The sequence below is a fragment of the Bufo bufo genome, chromosome 3, assembly GCF_905171765.1.
Source record: "Bufo bufo chromosome 3, aBufBuf1.1, whole genome shotgun sequence".
Taxonomy (NCBI): Eukaryota; Metazoa; Chordata; class Amphibia; order Anura; family Bufonidae; genus Bufo; species Bufo bufo.
The window spans coordinates 489,975,841-489,996,080 of NC_053391.1; the positions used below are offsets into that span (position 1 = coordinate 489,975,841).

Below are 20,240 nucleotides of genomic sequence, written 5' to 3' on the forward strand. Positions count from 1 at the left end.
ACTAAGGACATCTCTCAAAGGCATGTCATTTTAATACCACAGTTTATAGTCTAAGGGACCTATTACTGCATGATGTTCAGGCAGGACAAGTGCTGATTGACAGTAAACGCGTTGATCGCCATTTGTTACCATCGGTCTATCACACTGGCCAATGCAAAGTATATGAGGGAGGAGCGATTCCCATCAATATAAGATTGTTGGGGGCCTACTCACAGCACCCCTGCCGATCAGCCGTTTGAAGAGACTGCAGTGCTTCTGTGAGCGCCGTGGCCTCCTCGCGGCTTACCAAGCACAGCGTGGTGGATCGTTTAGCGCCTATGCTTTGTATTGCAGGTCAGCCCTATTCTTAGTTCTTGTAACTGATGAATGTGACGTTACGTGGCCTAGAAAGAGGCCTAAGCGGACCCCTGCCAATCTCATATTGATGACCCATCCTGAAGATAGGTTATCAGTATGTAAATCCCAGAGAACCCCTTTAAGTTTAAAATGAGAAAGCAGTGAATTGAAATAGTTCTTTCTGGAGAGCTTAGTGCCTTTCAGTGTGCCTCCTTTCTAACTATTCAACCTATCAAATATATGCCACGCCAAAGCTGCCCGAGTCATCTGTAAGTGCTGTTATTTTGATATGAAAATGGCTTGAATCAGCAAAAGATCTGTAAGTGGTAGACCACACAATTACAACTTTTGCTCCTGTGCTGGGCAAACATCTCAGTGCTTTATTTCCACATTACAACTAGAACTGCCTTGTATATAGATGGCTTCAATGGCCACACACAAATCTGTGATTGTATACATAATATGCCGATTTGTCAGAAGTAGTGTAAAGTGCACCACTTTTGAACTCTAAAGCAGCTGATACAGAAACTGATAGCTTTATAGTTCTCTCCTCTATATTCCTTCTAAAACGTTTCCTACTAATGCTGATAACTTTAAAGTCTTCAAGACTTTTTATTTTTTTTACAGATGTAACAAGCACCATAAATCAGTGGGTTAGCATACCATCCACTTTAACTAAATTCTGATTTCTGGCCCCCACCAATCACTAAAATAAAGGGGCAGAAGCAATTAGTTGAGCGATGTGTCCTTTTGCTCTCCAAGCGAAAGGTGTGTGGATTCATAGAAAGTTTGTAGGTTTGAATGATATGTACCCTTTAAGAGATTATATCCAGCCAGCATTATTAATCCCCTATTCATTGGTTAGATAAATGTTAGTTTGGTAAGGCTTTCTTTGTGGGGACACCCATAAGTCACACCAGTCCACAGCTACCAAGCACATCAATGGTGGAGGAGTTGTATGGGGAGGTGACCAAGGATGAGTAGAGAAATAGCCTTATGATCACACTGTACAACCACCTTAAGCCAATGTCTTATGTTTGTTGTTTTGTATTATTTATTGTTATGTTTGCCCCTTCACGACTAATTAATGGACTATTGTGTGATATAACATTGCTACACATTCCAAAATATAAAAACGGCGGCACAGTCAGAAAACGGTCCAGTGATTTTATCGGTTTTTAAAAGCAGGTGAACCTTTCCTGAGATAAGTGCCCTCTTTTAGACTCTGTGCTGTTCTCAACATTTATATCACGGCAGGCAATTAAGTACAGCTACAGGATTATACTTGCAAATACAAATGAATAGAATATCAACTGGAAAAATATTACCATGACAGTAGAAAACCATTGGTAACAAACAAAGAAAAACCTTTACAAAAGAAACATCATACTCGTTCACAATTATCCATTCTTTATTTTTTATAATTTATCTTTTCACATATTTCATTTTATGTTTCTCTAATAACAGGAGCCAGTATTATTCACTGGGACAATGAGGAAAAACCTTGATCCTTTTGACAAGCACACTGATGATGAGCTGTGGAATGTTCTAGAAGAGGTATTGCCAAACAAAAAGATGGATTTGTCATCTGTCTCTTTGCAACATTTATATCTTCCTTCCCCATGTGTTTATTAGAATATGTTTCTTCAATTAAAGCCTCTCTGTTGCTGAAAACCCTTGAAAAGGTTATAAGAAATTACTAGAGATGAGTGAATTTTTCAAAAAGTTGATTCGCGGGTTTGCCAATTTATTTTTAATTTTTATTCTTTTTGATCCGAATATATTCACGGCAAATTTAGTTAGAAAACGGCTATTTCCTGGCTGCAGAGAGCCTTTATAGTGGTGTAGATCACTGTTCCTTGCAGTAACACGCATAGGGAGTCTGCTTTGGTAGTGAAATAATACTGTGAGTCCGTATGACATACAGATGACAGGCGTCACTCTTAGAATCACTGCACATTTCACTTATTTGGGCAGTCACAGAGTCAAAACTGACCAAATAACTCAAGTATGAATTCGGCCTTTACAGGTCGATGTTGGCACCAAGAAGAAGCGCACTCCTTTTACACTGTCGTCAGCTGATTCCACATGTAGATGTCTACAGAACCTGTTTTATTAAACGCTTATACAGGTAGAGCCCCCCGACAGAGTGGAGAGGGGGTCAATAGTAAGTTTGTGTTGACGTCACTGATTTATTTTGCTCTTCCTCTGATCCGTCAGAACAAAAACCCACAAAAAAACTGATCCTGTCTGTGGAGCATCTGCTTTCATTTGGTCAGCAGTAATCCATCACTATTGCTAATCCCCAAAAAAACAGGAGTGTATCCAAAACAGAGATGACACGTGAACAGAATATTTGCATGTCTTCTGTGTTTTCTACCCACTCCTGCTTTTTGCTACCACATCATAAGCCAATGCTGATGGGACCATACAGGCCTTACAGCTGCTACACAGAGGATCCGTTGTGCGTCTAATTTTTCCTTCCTTCTGACAGATCAGAAGAAGGGTCAAATACGGTAAATGATGTCAGCTAAGCCAAAAAGGCTAACTAGTGGCCCAGTCATGAAGTGGGGAGGGTGGGAACCACATGAGAAGTCCACAGAGTGGCCCAATGACATAGTGGTGAGGTGGACACCACAGAGTGGCACAATGACAGAGTGTGGAGGTAGCAGCAGCATCAGGACACCACAGAGTGGCAAGGTGACATTTTGTGGAGGTATCAGGAGACCACAGAGTGGCAAGGTGAGATATTGTGGAGGTAGCAGCAGCATCAGGAGACCACAGAGTGACCCAGTGACAGAGTGTGGAGGTGGGTGGCAATAACAGTACCCGCTGATGATGGTGGGTGTAAGAATGAGCACTTTGCATCAGATGTGTGGCATTAGGCGGGTGGCAGCATCAGAATAGTAGCCATCAGGCAAGTAGCCATAAGAAACCGGTCTCTTTTTTTCAAAGTGTTGGTGTGGCACCATGGATGATCTAGCCTGATGCATCAGGCATTGGTGGGTAGAAATCCCAGCTGATCCACGCCTGATTCATCTTGACAAAGGTCAGTCTCTCCACATTTAGGGTGGACAGGCGGGTTCTCCTTGGGGTAACTGTGGCCCTCGCCACACTAAACTCCTGCTCTGATGCCACACTACTGGCTGGGCAGGACAGCTTTTCCAGGTCAAAGTCTGCCAGTTGCGGCCACAAATCCAGTTTGGCTGTCCAGTAGTCCAGCGGATCTTCAATGACGACTGGCAGGGTGCATTACAAATATGCCACCACCTGCTGGTTCAGGTTCTGCTCTATGTCTAGCTGCTGGTGAGTAGTTTCTTCACTAGGCGGGTGAAGAAAGCTGCTAATCAGCGACTCTAGACTCAGGCTGCTGCTGATGGAGCTGGTACTGCTCCTGCCGCCCCACCCCTCCCCAGCAGCCATGGCATTGGAACGTGAGCGCAGAGGGCCCCCTCTGGTCAGACCTGCGAGAGGATGGACGATGGCACAGATAGGCAGCGGCCAACTGATTACATAGGATGTCTCTATAGTAGTTCAATTTGTCCTCCCTCTCAGCGGGTGTAAAAAAAAAAAAGGCCCCCATTTTGGACTGGTGGTAAGGGCCCTACAAGGTGGAGAGCCAGAAGTCATCCCTCTGCCGAATGGTGACAATTCGGCTGTCACTACGCAAGCAAGTGAGCCTTTTGCGCAAGTGACTCAGAGGGACTCCTTGCCTCCATCTCCACTGCATACTGCTACAGTGTGTCTGGGCCCCCTACCTCGTCTTCCTCATCGCCCTGTAGCTCTTCCGGCTGCTCCTGCTCCTCCTCTCTTGTCACCTGTGTAGAAAAACCACCCATTTCGCTATACATTGCTTGTGCTCCAATGTCCTCCTCCTCCTCAGTGATGGCCAGTTCGCATTGTTCGCCCACGAACATATGCGGGCTGCCATCTTTTTTCACAAGTCCGGCGAGGCACAGGTAAGCCCTTACCTGTGCCTGTGTGCGAGCCGGTCTGAAAACAAGGGCGGTCAGCGGGAGCAGGCAGTTCCGAGAACAGCCCCCGGGGGCCTTAATCGGGCTGTTATCGGAACTGCCTGCTCCCGGTGACCGCATTTGTTTTCAGACCGGCTTGCGGCACAGGTAAGGGCTTTTTTCCCACTAATACAAGCCAAAACATGTTTTAGAACATATAACTGCACCGCACAAGGGCAAATAAGACGTAGAAATATTTCCTTGTAATAAACCCTGTTAATGGCTGTATCAAACAGTACTTGCACCCCAATAACAGTTTGCTGGAATTACAGAGCTGTATAATGGCAATTTGGATCCCCAGTCAGTGCAGCAAGGTATAATAGGATTGCTCATATTACCCAGGCTGTAACCTCCCCTACTGAACCGTGTTCTACATAAATGCTGTGGAATAATTCCTCCCTATTCTTTCCCTGCACTTATAAATTGTTTTTTTTAGCACAATGAAGTTTTTTCTAACAATGCCTCTAGCGCCTGCTGACATCTCTCCCTGCACTAAGTACACTGGTAGATGGCAGAATCTAAGATGGCTGACGCTATTTATAGGGCTGTGACGTCACAGGGCTGGCTGGCTGCTGATTGGCTGCATGCATGGCATTATGGGTGATCCCGCCTTCCCAGAGTTCCTTTCTCCATGTCCTCACACAGGCAGCAGCCATTTTAGGGAAAAAATTTGATTTGTTTCAAATTTTTCCTAGAAATGACCAAGGTTAAAAGATGATTTCTTTTCAATGTTCTGCGTATTAAAACTTACAAAAGATAATATCTACAGAGATCATTTCCAGTTTGACATGCCAAAAATGTAGACATTCTCAATACCTGTTACTAGGGAGTTAAGTAACAGATGAATTTCAACAGCAGGAAGATGGAAATATCAACCTACATTTAATTTGGTCTAGGGCATGTGGTGTTCTCAGATATGTCAGGATCTCAAAGCAAAGAGAAGTGAGTGGTAGAGGTATGGAATTTTTGCCAAGGTTTGCAGTTGCAGTTGACAAGTGAGCTATTGGTAAGGCTTGCGGTTTCTTCTATATGATGTAATTATTCTACTGCATTCACCCATTGCCCAACCGAAGGAATCTTAAGAGTACTGAAATCAGTTTGGATGTTCACATTTATGTGCAGTCATACTTCAATGTATTTTTTTTTTCATATGATGAGAAAAGTGGGTGTTTAGTGGGATGGGGCATGACTTCCCACATCCAAACAGATTTAGGGTACTTTCACATTAGCGTTTTTCTTTTCCAGTATTGAGTTCCGTGACAGGGGCTCAATACCGGAAAAAAACTGTTTTATCCTAATGCATTCTGAATGGAGAGCATCCGTTCAGTATGCATCAGTTCAGTCCCTCTTACGTTTTTTGGCCGGAGAAAATACTGCAGCATGCTGCAGTTTTCTCTCCGGCTAAAAATCCTGAACACTTGCTGGAATACCGGATCCCGCATTAATTTCCATTGGAATGCATTAATGCCGGATCCGGCCCCAAGTGTTCTGTAAAAACGGATCCAGTTTTGCGGTCTGCGCATGCGCAGACCATTTAAAAATGAGGAAAAATAAATAAATAATGGATCCGTTTTTCCGGATGACAACCAGAAAGATGGATCCGGATCCGTCTGACAAATGTATTTGTTTGCATCCGGATTGCCGGATCCTGCAGGCAGTTCCGGCTACCGAACTGCCTGCCGGAATCCTCTGCCGCAGGTGTAAAAGTACCCTTATACCCCAGTTATTGCTTTGCTGGCATATGTACACCCCACAGTTTTTCCAGATTTGCAACTTACTCCAGCATACTGTAGATTAACGGGACATTTCTATGTGGGAGATTTATGGCATATTGATAGGATATGCCTTAAATGTCTGGCTTGGCTATTTTTGGAAGTCCCATAGTGGTGAATGGAGTGCTGGCTGCCCTCACGCAGCCTGCTCTCCATTCTCTGCTGTGGACACCAATACAACGCCAAGCATGCTCCGTGTGCAGGCCCCCTCTGCACCTACCTGACATTTATGGCATATCCTATCGATCTGCCATAAATATCCCAGCGGGGACGACACCTTCAAGGCCAGCATACTGGTTGCACGGCTTGTCATGGCCAGTGTAGCAGAATAGCATTGATCCCGTAGAAATGAATGGGATTGATGCATGAGTTGCAAAAAAATCCAGCAGTGTTTTTTGGCGTCTGCCTCTGGCCCCCATATGCATTAAATTTTTGGTTGATTTCGCCAATTCGATGATTTCTGGCTAGGTACTGTACATCTCGTATATGGCCAGCTACAGCACTGTGTGAACCAAGTTTGTCTGGACCTTGTGTGCTTTGCCAATGAAATGCATGGTTTTTCTTGAGGATCTTTATTGTGAATGTGTTATGTCACAGGTTCAGCTGAAAGAAGCCATTGAAGAATTACCTGGGAAAATGGAGACTCAATTGGCTGAATCCGGATCCAATTTTAGTGTTGGCCAAAGACAACTAGTGTGCCTTGCCCGAGCAATTTTGAGAAAGAATCGAATATTGATTATAGATGAGGCAACAGCAAATGTAGACCCAAGGTACACTTATTTTACAGTATATTATCTCTGCTTATTACTGTTCCCTTCTACTTCGTATAGAGCAGATCTTTAGCTTTACATTGGTATGGTATGTCCAGCTCTTTGTTCAGATCAGCTTGTCTTACTCTACAGATAGCTAATGTCCAGCTTTTTACTGGCTTGCCATGATTGATCTTTCCTTCTCCAGGTTAACCCACTATATCTGGACTAGTATAATGTTACGGCACTAATTAGATTATTCACATATTTTGGCTGCTTTTGATAGAGCTAATAATAATTTTATTGTGGTAGTCTATACCTTGCTTCTCTACACTTGTGCCACACAAATCCTGTAACTAGAATAGCCAAACACTACTTCTTGTACTCCAAACATCCAGCATTACCTCTCGACTGTTCGATTTTGGGTGTCAGTACGAGAGATGAGCGAATTTCAGGTTATGAAATTCGTTGACGCTCCTTTTACTTGTAAAAGGTGAATTGGTGTTATGGATTCCGTTACCACGGACCATAATGCAATCCTACGACAGAATGCATAATGGAATGCCTTTAGAGGCATTCCGTTACTCATTCTGTCATAATAGAAGTCTATGGCCTGCATAACGGATCCGTGCCGTTTCCGTTATGCAGGAGAGGACTCCCCTGCATAACAAAACAGGACAGATCCGTTTTGCAGCCCATAGACTTCTATTATGACAGAATGAGTAACGGAATGCCTCTAAAGGCATTCCATTATGCATTCTGTCGTAGGATTGCGTTATGGTCCGTGGTAACGGAATCCATAACACCAATTCACCTTTTACCAATAAACGAAGCGTGAACTAATTTCATAACCTGAAATTCGTTTATCTCTAGTCAGTACATGTTCAAGGTGTATTGTCAGCCTTGGGCTGGGTTCACATTTTGCAGTATTGTGCCTTGTAGCCAATTACTGCACTGCAAAACCACTTGAATTTGCCACAGTTTTTACAAGCTGTAGAGACGCATATGTTTTTGCCATGCAGCCAATACGTAAGGGCAGCCATTATGGTCGTACTCTGGTGCAATTTTTGCAGTGCTTTTTCAAAATTCAGTGATTGCGAAGAAACATAGCAAAAAACTCACCATGGCTGCAACAGGTGTAAACCCACATTAAATAAACTAAACCCATATACACTTAGGGATATTTTTTAAACCTTTTGGCGTAAAAAGGCGCAAATTAGGGTGCAAGTCATATGTGCTATAATTTGTGACTTTTCACTTCGCTTGCCACTTTTCAAAAGTTGCGAGGAAAAGTGGGCCCAATAGATATACAGGGGGTAATTTAGGAACTGATATATGCCAGTTTTCTGGCGTATATCAGCCGCAGATTGTGGCGCAACGGTCATTTGTGCCGCAATCTGTGATGTTTCCTCACTCACACCAGGTCTAAAAAAAAGGGGCTTGGTGGGGAAAGGGGTGGGCCTGTATGCCTGTCTCATTTATCATTTTCTACGCCTGTTTTAGGCCTCATGCACACGGCCGTTGTGCGGCCGTTCCGTGCATTGGGGACCACAATTGCGGTCCCCAATGCACGGGCAACATCCATGCAGCGGGCCGCACCCATTCAACTTGAATGGGTCCGTGGCATGTCCGCACTGCAAAAAATATGACCTTTTTTTGCAGTGCGAAACCACGGGAAAAAAAACCTCGGAAGCACTCCGTAGTGCTTCCGGTGTTCCGTTCCGTGACTCCGTTCCGCATCTCCGGAATTGCGGACCCATTCAAGTGAATGGGTCCGCATCCGTGATGCAGGGTGCACCCGGCCAGTGGCCGTGGATTGCCAATCCGCCACGGCCGCCCAACAGCCGTGTGCATGAGGCCTAAGGCATATAAAATGGTCTGAACTTAAGCCAGGAAGGATGCTGGCTTTCATTTAGACCGGCGGTGGATGCACCAAAGTTATGTAGCGGCTGCTGTCTTTTGATTACTTCGGCGGATCCACTGCCAGTGCAAGGGTTATTAAGACCGGCGTCTAAAACACCAGTCTTAATAAATGACCCCAACTGTCTTTTATGACAGAAACTGGAGTGATAGTTCAGACAGCTCTTAGCTGGTGTTCATTTGATCTTCTGGCATACGGAATGCCTGAAAATAGGCAAAATGTATTTAGAGACCTGCCCCTTAATCAATTTGGCGCCTTCTGCACTGACGGACCTTAACCACCTCAGCCCCCAGTGCTTAAACACCCTGAAAGACCAGGCCACTTTTTACACTTCTGACCTACACTACTTTCACCATTTATTGCTCGGTCATGCAACTTACCACCCAAATGAATTTTACCTCCTTTTCTTCTCACTAATAGAGCTTTCATTTGGTGGTATTTCATTGCTGCTGACATTTTTACTTTTTTTGTTATTAATCGAAATTTAACGATTTTTTTTGCAAAAAAATGACATTTTTCACTTTCAGTTGTAAAATTTTGCAAAAAAAACGACATCCATATATAAATTTTGCTCTAAATTTATTGTTCTACATGTCTTTGGGTAAAAAAAAAATGGTTTGGGTAAAAGTTATAGCGTTTACAAACTATGGTCCAAAAATGTGAATTTCCGCTTTTTGAAGCAGCTCTGACTTTCTGAGCACCTGTCATGTTTCCTGAGGTTCTACAATGCCCAGACAGTACAAACACCCCACAAATGACCCCATTTCGGAAAGTACACACCCTAAGGTATTCGCTGATGGGCATAGTGAGTTCATAGAACTTTTTATTTTTTGTCACAAGTTAGCGGAAAATGATGATTTATTTTTTTTTTTCTTACAAAGTCTCATATTCCACTAACTTGTGACAAAAAATAAAAACTTCCATGAACTCACTATGCCCATCACGAAATACCTTGGGGTCTCTTCTTTCCAAAATGGGGTCACTTGTGGGGTAGTTATACTGCCCTGGCATTCTAGGGGCCCAAATGTGTGGTAAGGAGTTTGAAATCAAATTCTGTAAAAAATGACGAGTGAAATCCGAAAGGTGCTCTTTGGAATGTGGGCCCCTTTGCCCACCTAGGCTGCAAAAAAGTGTCACACATCTGGTATCTCCGTATTCAGTAGAAGTTGGGGAATGTGTTTTGGGGTGTCATTTTACATATACCCATGCTGGGTGAGATAAATATCTTGGTCAAATGCCAACTTTGTATAAAAAAATGGGAAAAGTTGTCTTTTGCCAAGATATTTCTCTCACCCAGCATGGGTATATGTAAAAAGACACCCCAAAACACATTCCCCAACTTCTCAAGAGTACGGAGATACCAGATGTGTGACACTTTTTTGCAGCCTAGGTGGGCAAAGGGGCCCATATTCCAAAGAGCACCTTTCGGATTTCACTCGTCATTTTTTACAGAATTTGATTTCAAACTCCTTACCACACATTTGGGCCCCTAGAATGCCAGGGCAGTATAACTACCCCACAAGTGACCCCATTTTGGAAAGAAGAGACCCCAAGGTATTCGCTGATGGGCATAGTGAGTTCATGGAAGTTTTTATTTTTTGTCACAAGTTAGTGGAATATGAGACTTTTGTATGAAAAAAAAAAAAAATCATCATTTTCCACTAACTTGTGACAAAAAATAAAAAATTCTAGGAACTCGCCATGCCCCTCACGGAATACCTTGGGGTGTCTTCTTTCCAAAATGGGGTCACTTGTGGGGTAGTTATACTGCCCTGGCATTTTCCAGGGGCCCTAATGTGTGGTAAGTAGGTAAATGACCAGTGAAATCCAAAAGGTGCTCTTTGGAATATGGGCCCCTTTGCCCACCTAGGCTGCAAAAAAGTGCCACACATGTGGTATCTCCGTACTCAGGAGAAGTTGGGGAATGTGTTTTGGGGTGTCTTTTTACATATACCCATGCTGGGTGAGAGAAATATCTTGGCAAAAGACAACTTTTCCCATTTTTTTATACAAAGTTGGCATTTGACCAAGATATTTATCTCACCCAGCATGGGTATATGTAAAATGACACCCCAAAACACATTCTCCACCTTCTCCTGAGTACGGAGATACCAGATGTGTGACACTTTTTTGCAGCCTAGGTGGGCAAAGGGGCCCATATTCCAAAGAGCACCTTTCGGATTTCACTCGTCATTTTTTACAGAATTTGATTTCAAACTCCTTACCACACATTTGGGCCCCTAAAATACCAGGGCATTATACCTACCCCACAAGTGACCCCATTTTGGAAAGAATAGACCCCAAGGTATTCGCTGATGGGCATAGTGAGTTTATGGAAGTTTTTATTTTTTGTCACAAGTTAGTGGAATATGAGACTTTGTATGAAAAAAAAAAAAAAAAAAAAATAATCATTTTCCACTAACTTGTGACAAAAAATAAAAAATTCTAGGAACTCGCCATGCCCCTCACGGAATACCTTGGGGTGTCTTCTTTCCAAAATGGGGTCACTTGTGGGGTAGTTATACTGCCCTGGCATTTTCCAGGGGCCCTAATGTGTGGTAAGTAGGTAAATGACCAGTGAAATCCGAAAGGTGCTCTTTGGAATATGGGCCCCTTTGCCCACCTAGGCTGCAAAAAAGTGTCACACATGTGGTATCTCCGTACTCAGGAGAAGGTGGAGAATGTGTTTTGGGGTGTCTTTTTACATATACCCATGCTGGGTGAGAGAAATATCTTGGCAAAAGACAACTTTTCCCATTTTTTTATACAAAGTTGGCATTTGACCAAGATATTTATCTCACCCAGCATGGGTATATGTAAAATGACACCCCAAAACACATTCCCCAACTTCTCCTGAGTACGGCGATACCATATGTGTGACACTTTTTTGCAGCCTAGATGCGCAAAGGGGCCCAAATTCCTTTTAGGAGGGCATTTTTAGACATTTGGATACCAGACTTCTTCTCACGCTTTGGGGCCCCTAGAATGCCAGGGCAGTATAAATACCCCACATGTGACCCCATTTTGGAAAGAAGACACCCCAAGGTATTCAATGAGGGGCATGGCGAGTTCATAGAAATTTTTTTTTTTTTTGCACAAGTTAGCGGAAATTGATATTTTTTATTTTTTTCTCACAAAGTCTCCCGTTCCGCTAACTTGGGACAAAAATTTCAATCTTTCATGGACTCAATATGCCCCTCACGGAATACCTGGGGGTGTCTTCTTTCCGAAATGGGGTCACATGTGGGGTATTTATACTGCCCTGGCATTCTAGGGGCCCTAAAGCGTGAGAAGAAGTCTGGAATATAAATGTCTAAAAAATTTTACGCATTTGGATTCCGTGAGGGGTATGGTGAGTTCATGTGAGATTTAATTTTTTGTCACAAGTTAGTGGAATATGAGACTTTGTAAGAAAAAAAAATAATAATTCCGCTAACTTGGGCCAAAAAAATGTCTGAATGGAGCCTTACAGGGGGGTGATCAATGACAGGGGGGTTGATCAATGACAGGGGGGTTGATCAATGACAGGGGGGTGATCAATGACAGGGGGGTGATCAATGACAGGGGGGTGATCAATGACAGGGGGGGTGATCAATGACAGGGGGGGTGATCAATGACAGGGGTGGTGATCAATGACAGGGGGGGTGATCAATGACAGGGGGGTGATCAATGACAGGGGGGTGATCAATGACAGGGGGGTGATCAGGGAGTCTATATGGGGTGATAACCACAGTCATTGATCACGCCCGTGTAAGGCTTCATTCAGACGTCCGTATGCGTTTTGCGGATCCGATCCATCTATCAGTGGATCCGTAAAAATCATGCGGACGTCTGAATGGAGCTTTACAGGGGGGTGATCAATGACAGGGGTGTAATCAATGACAGGGGGGTGATCAGGGAGTCTATATGGGGTGATCACCACAGTCATTGATCATGCCCCTGTAAGGCTTTATTCAGACGTCCGGATGCGTTTTGCGGATCCGATCCATCTATCAGTGGATCCGTAAAAATCATGCGGACGTCTGAATGGAGCTTTACAGGGGGGTAATCAATGACAGGGGGGTGATCAGGGAGTCTATATGGGGTGATAACCACAGTCATTGATCATGCCCCTGTAAGGCTTCATTCAGACGTCCGGATGCGTTTTGCGGATCCGATCCATCTATCAGTGGATCCGTAAAAATCATGCGGACATCTGAATGGAGCTTTACAGGGGGTTGATCAATGACAGGGGGGTAATCAATGACAGGGGGGTGATCAGGGAGTCTATATGGGGTGATCAGGGAGTCTATATGGGGTGATCAGGGGCTAATAAGGGGTTAATAAGCGACGGGGGGGGGGGGTGTAGTGTAGTGTAGTGGTGCTTGGTGCTACTTTACTGAGCTACCTGTGTCCTCTGGTGGTCGATCCAAACAAAGGGGACCACCAGAGGACCAGGTAGCAGGTATATTAGACGCTGTTATCAAAACAGCGTCTAATATACCTGTTAGGGGTTAAAAAAAACACATCTCCAGCCTGCCAGCGAACGATCGCCGCTGGCAGGCTGGAGATCAACTCTCTTACCTTCCGTTCCTGTGAGCGCGCGCGCCTGTGTGCGCGCGTTCACAGGAAATCTCGCGTCTCGCGAGATGACGCGTATATGCGTCCACTCGGAATGAATCAACCACCTCCAGGACGCGTCTGTGCGTACAGCGGTCTGGAGGTGGTTAAAGGGGTTGTCTCACTTCAGCAAAAGGCATTTATTATGTAGAGGAAGTTAATACAAGGCACTTACTAATATATTGTTATTACCCATATTGCTTCCTTCGCTGGCTGGATTCGTTTTTCCATCACATTATACAGTGCTTGTATCCATAGTTACGAACACCCTGCAATCCAGCAGCGGTGGTCGTGCTTGCACACTATGCAAAAAAAAGTGCTGGACTGTGCACACTTCCTAGATCCTGGCCACCAGAGAGGCCTGTGGTTTTGCCTATATTGTGCAAACATGACCACTGCTGAAGGATTACAGGGTGGTCATAACCATGGAAACGAGCAGTGTATACTGTGATGGAAAAATGAATCAAGTGAGCAAAGGAGGCAATATGGACAATCACAATACATTAGTAAATGCCTTGTAGTAACTTTCTCTACATGATAAATGCAATTTGCTGAAGTGAGACCACCCCTTTAAGACTTTTTGTAATGCCAGTCTTAGTATATCTGCCCTAGTATTTGTATAAAAGCTCTATATTGCCTTATAGAAGACTGACCGTTACAAAAGGTCTGTCACCTCCACCTACACAGGTGAAACTCGACAAATTAGAATATCGCGCAAAGTTCCTTTATTTCAGTAATGCAACTTAAAAGGTGAAAATAACATATGAGATAGACTCATTACATGCAAAGCGTTTATTTGGTATAATTTTGGATGATTATGGCTGACAGCTTATGAAACCCCAAAGTCACAATTTTGAGGTATCCTTTGCTCAGGGGATATGGATTAATTAGCCGACTAGAGTGTGACCCTTTGAGCCTAGAATATTGACCCTTTTCACAAAATTCTAATTTTAAGCTGCATTAATGCAATTCCTTTTCATTTGCATTACTGAAATAAATGGACTTTTGCACGATATTCTAATTTTTCGAGTTTCACCTGTACATCATGCACATATCAGTTCTGTATTTACTTCTTTTATGCCAATCATATCATCCTATTAGCCACATCTTTTTTTAATACAGTTTTGTGTAGAATTTTAGTTTTCAATTATGTGCATTTTCTACCAGCGGCTGATTTGAGTGGTTATTTTTTATTTTTTGTTCGGTTTGCACAATAATGTTATAGATATATATGCAAAGTAAAATAGAGCATGACGCAAATGGAGGTGTATCTTTGTTCAGGGGCATGTTCACTCCACACCATAAGGGAGAAAAGACTGCCAACTGTATCATGATAACAAATGTAGATTTACCACCATTTCAGCATTTCCTGCTAAGCATGAAACAATAAATGACAGGCACATGAAGACTAAAGTTACTGTTTCTAAAAGTAGAATTTAATCCCAGACATTTGCATCGTGATTCACCCTCCTTGGAGCATTACAGCTTAAAATCTCCATTAATTGAGGCGTATGAGAAACTTTGTGAGGAATTTACATTTCTTTTGAAGATTAATCTGTTTGATTGACATTTAAATGGTGGTTTATTAACAGCTGTTTTGTGCTTAGATAAGACACTGGTTTTATGTTGTGAGCGTAAACTATGTTAGGGGAGAGATTTTTGGTGCGTTTGACAACTATATTGTGGCGCCCTGTGTTTGTGTATCTGCTCTTTTACCGTAGTGAGTGTGTGACAGGACCCTTAAAAGACGGCGGCGACCTTTTTTTTTTTTAAGAAGGGTCGACGCTTGCTTTGCCTTTTAGCTGTAGTTTTCAATATGGTACTGTTTGTACAAATATACATGTTCTCTGCTCTTACTCCTATTGTGTATCTTTCTGGGAGGATAATCTAATACAACATTCCCATTATATGCAGCAGATATGAATTGAATGTGGGCATGTGAAGCGTCTCTTGCCATAGTCTAACCTCTGAATAGAGAGCAGCCCTTAAAGACAGAGACAGATGAAAATGTGTAATGTTCCAAAACCTTAGGGATGATGTTTATCTTGTTCTGTATTTCAGTGCAACTCATTGTTTTGCTACCCACATTCAATTACTGCCCATTGAAAGTAGCTAAAAATGATAATGAAGTCTTGGGTTATATTAGGCTAACCTCTTCATTTATGCAGAATGCGCACAATAGTCGTCCTTCACAAAGTGTTCTCATTGTTAAACTGAAAAAGTTGTTCCATAGGTTTTATGTGTATTCAGGAGCAAACTCGTTGCTTTCAGGCTATATCATTTAATTAGACTCTATTTATAAACTTTCTCAACAGCAGCACGCTAAGACAAGGTTTCTTTATTTTGGCGAGAGGGGTAGGTAGCTCTCTGTGAAGTGTTTTAACATAGACAGAATTTTTATTACATGTATCTACAAAGTATTAGGCTGTGGTATCAGCTTGTACCTAAGGTATGGAGTGCTAATATTAGTTGCCCTATTGATCCCTACTGAAGCTGAGTTTACAGTATGTTGCTTGGGCTGCAAAAGGGTAATATTACGGTACGGTATTGCTTTCGGTTTATTTTCTCTATGATTTGGGTCATACAAATAGATCCTTGTATGCTAAAATGTGGTCCAGTGTCCCCTCCAAAATCGGTTACAATATAAACACACTGCTATGTAGGCTTGGTGCCCTGAAACTTAAAGGGGTTGTCCGGGTTCAGAGCTGAACCCGGACATACCTCCATTTTCACCCCGGCAGCCCCCCTGACTTGAGCATCGGAGCAGTTCATGCTCTGATGCACTCCCTTGCCCTGCACTAAATCGCGCAGGGCAAGGGCTCTTTTGTTTACAATAACACAGTGTGTGTGTTCGGTGACGTCACCGGCTCTGATGAGCGTGCTTTAGTGCTGCCCTAGCCGTTTTACTGGCTAGGGCAGCACTAAAGCTCGTCCATCAGTGCCGGTGATGTCACCGGGCCTCCTGGCAGCCCCATGGAGAGCCCGGTTCATCACCGGAACTCTTAAAAATGCCTGTGCCCTGCGCAATTTAGTGCAGGGCAAAGGAGAGCATCGGAGCATGAACTGCTCTGATGCTCAAGTCAGGGGGGTTGCCTGGGTGAAAATGGAGGTATGTCCGGGTTCAACCCCTTTAACTTTACCTTTCTTGTGAAAATCTCATCCTCTAAGGCCTCTTTCACACTACAGTATGTCCATTTCAGTGTTTTGCGTTCCGTTTTTCACGAATCCGTTTTTCCGTTTTTTTGTTTCCGTTGTGTTTCCGTTTCGGTTCCGTTTTTCTGTTCCGTTTTTCCGTATGGCATAAACAGTATACAGTAATTACATAGAGAAAATTGGGCTGGGCATAACATTTTCAATAGATGGTTCCGCAAAAAACAGAACGGATACGGAAGACATACGGATGCATTTCCGTATGCGTTCCGTTTTTTTGCGGACCCATAGACTTTAATGGAGCCACGGAACGTGATTTGCGGCCAAATATAGGACATGTTCTATCTTTCAACGGAACGGAAAAACGGAAATACGGAAACGGAATGCATACGGAACACATTCCATTTTTTTTGCGGAACCATTGAAATGAATGGTTCCGTATACGGAACGCAAAAAACGGACCACAAAACGGAAAAAAAATACGATAGTGTGAAAGAGGCCTAATCCTGAGAAATACTTCCTTTTATTCTTATACAAGTAACGTTTTTGGCGTACCGCTTTGTTTGGGGCACCATTCCTCCGCCAGTAACACCACCCAGACCTCCTACCAGTGACAGTCCCTGAGATTTCAAAATTCGTAACAATTACGAAGGGGAAGCTAGGTGTGGAGCTCCCCGGCCCCCGGTGCAGCTGAAACCATATTATCATGAAAAAAATACAAATAAGCGTTTGTTGGAATTCACAAGAAGGAGAGGTTATGTTTTGGGGCCTCTCTCCTAAATGATGATATACTTAGTTTGAAACTGATTTTGTTGGTGACACTCCCTGTAAAAATGTAAAAAGCAGCAGTTTTGTGGGATTTTCCGTGTTCTGGATATTGACAGTGATGTCACATGATGTATAAGGACCATATTGCTTATAAGACACAAGCTGATTACTGTTGGACATGTATTTCTCTACATTTGTGGAACACTGTAACACTGTAAATTTAATTTAAACTGTCTATCCCCATCAAAATAGGAACGCAACATATAGGAGAGGAAAGTAATAAAGAACATTCACTCTAAGGGCTCATTCAGACGGCCGTATGCTGTCCGCAAAAATACTGAATGCTATCCGTTTTTTTTGCGGATCCGCAAAAAAAATGAAACATGTCCTATACTTGTCCGTGAAAATCAGGACATGGCCCCATTGAAGTCTATGGGTCTGCAAAAATACTGAATGCTATCCGTTTTTTTGCAGATCCGTTTTTTTGCGGATCCGCAAAAAAACGGATAGCATTCAGTATTTTTGCGGACAGCATACGGCCGTCTGAATGAGCCCTAACAGTGTGAAGCCTAATGCGTTCATTGAGCCGAGGATATTAGCAGTGGCATCTTGTCATATGTTGCGCAAGTGGCGTATTTCGAGAGCTTGAATTTAGTAGAGTATAACATTGGCATCAGTAAATGCATAGGTTGACATATAACACTTCAAGAAATAAATAGGCCTGCTGTATGAGGATTCAAGGAGGGTAAGCAAAGAAATAAGAATAAAAAAGGGAGTGAGTATTAGGCCTCCTGCACACGGCCGTTTTTTTTTCCCGTTTACTGGCTGTTTTTTGCGTTCTGTATACGGTCCGTATACGGAACCATTCATTTCAATGGTTCCGCAAAAAAAACTGAATGTACTCCGTATGCATTCCGTTTCCGTATTTCCGTTTTTCCGTTCCGTTTTAACATAGAACATGTCCTATTATTGCCCGCAAATCACGTTCCGTGGCTCCATTCAAGTCAATGGGTCCGCAAAAAAAAGGAACACATACGGAAATGCATTCGTATGTCTTCCGTTTCCGTTCCGTTTTTTGCTGAACCATCTATTAAAAATGTTATGCCCAGCCCAATTTTATCTATGTAATTACTGTATACTGTATATGCCATACGGAAAAACGGAACAGAAACGGAAACACAACGGAAACAAAAAACCGAACAACGGATCCATGAAAAACGGACCGCAAAACACTGAAAAAGCCATACGGTCGTGTGCAATAGGCCTTAGAAGGAGGAAATGTACAGTGTACATGTAGCGAGACTTGTTCTAGGGTGGGGGCCTTTCAAGATGATGTAGCTTGAAGAGATCACTTTATGGTTGAGAAGTATAATAGGGGACCCAGGTGGTGTGCAGTTATTCTCAGGTGTTATGAGGGTTGCTATTAGATGTTGCATTGTTCTGACTTTCGTGAGAACAGGTCAATAGAAGATGAGGGAGAGACAGTGTTCCTAATAAAGGGTCATTAGACATTATGAGACTTTTATACATCGTTTTGGGTAGTGACTGATGTATAATTAAATTGCAAGTCTTATCGGTGACTGGGACTGCTGTGGAAACTGCATTATTAAGTAACTAAAATTTAGACTCTAAGGGGGAAATTTATCATCTCGCTTTCGCCAGAGAGGTGGCGTTAAAAAGTCACAAGCTGTGTGTTTGTGACTTTTTAAATGCAACTTTTTTGGGGGGGAAATTGCAATTGCCTATTTTTACGCTGCCCTTGCCACTTTTCCAAAGGGGGGTGTGGAAAGGGTGGGAAAGGGGCATGGCCAACAGCGGAGACCAATTTTATCTTCTCTTACACCAGTTTTCTGCCGCAAATGAAGGCATAAGTCTTTGGCACCGTTGAACGGTCGTATATTTCACTTTAGATGCATGGACTGCGGGAAGATGTGACTAATTTATGACTAGACCTTCTTCTCATCATAAGGTGCATGCTCCAGCAGTGGAGGGGATATCAAGACCAATGCAGTATCGACACCAGTCTTGATAAATCTCCTCCTAAATTGTGTTGTCATCTGCACACTGTGGTAAAGAGATGCTTTAACCCATTAATGTCATTGGACGAGATCTATAAATACTGGTGGACCCTGTGAGCATGGAGTATTGGTGCACTGAGCCATGCAGTATGGACTAGATGAATCTGACATAGGCTTAAATGGCGCCAGATTGGTGGAAATGTGCCACAAACTAATTCACTCTGACACTTTCAACCCATGCACTATGTTTTTCAGTGTATTCATGCCATAAATTAGAGTCAATACATTGATATTTCACAAATATATCTCTAATTATGTTAAAGTAATCCACTTAAAATAACAGTTTTAAAAAAAAAAATGCTGAGCTTTGTATACGTGACACATGAATATGATGTTTGCCCTTCTTTTAACAGAACGGATGAGCTGATTCAAAAGACAATTCGAGATAAGTTTGCTAATTGTACAGTCCTGACAATTGCGCACAGACTGAACACCATTATCGACAGTGATAAAATCATGGTAAAATAGATTTAAGCATTTTCTTTTCTTTTTTTTTTTTCTTTTGCATACTGTTATATTCTGAATTATTACGTTCCTTTGATATACCATATGGGTCAGTCTAATTTGCTTTATTTGGCATGTCTGCTCGGACGTCTGATCTGGCATGAAAGGCGGCTGTTGGCCGGACCGAAACCACTGCATGCAGCGGTATTTGTCCAGCTGGAAAGCTGCTGGAACCCATTATAGTCCATGGAGATCCGGCAGTGAACGTCAGTATCCAGCAATGCCAGATATGTTGAAATCGGGCAGGATGTTCTCTTCAGGAACAACTTGCGGGATTTCGTAGCACAGATTTAAACATACCCTCAAGCACAGCTTTAGAAGGTAAAGTCAGGGAATACTTCAAATAGGCA

The 20,240-nt window shown here is 42.9% G+C and overlaps 1 protein-coding gene across 1 annotated transcript in view; it reads left to right on the plus strand.

The window, feature by feature from the left end:
* The window catches only part of ABCC4 (ATP binding cassette subfamily C member 4), a 356,587-nt gene that overhangs the window by 311,207 nt on the left and 25,140 nt on the right, over nt 1-20,240 (plus strand). The window contains exons 27-29 of the mRNA XM_040425312.1: nt 1,804-1,893; nt 6,719-6,891; nt 19,740-19,845. Of these exons, the coding sequence (XP_040281246.1) occupies nt 1,804-1,893; nt 6,719-6,891; nt 19,740-19,845 (369 nt within the window). The remainder of the gene's footprint in view (nt 1-1,803; nt 1,894-6,718; nt 6,892-19,739; nt 19,846-20,240) is intronic.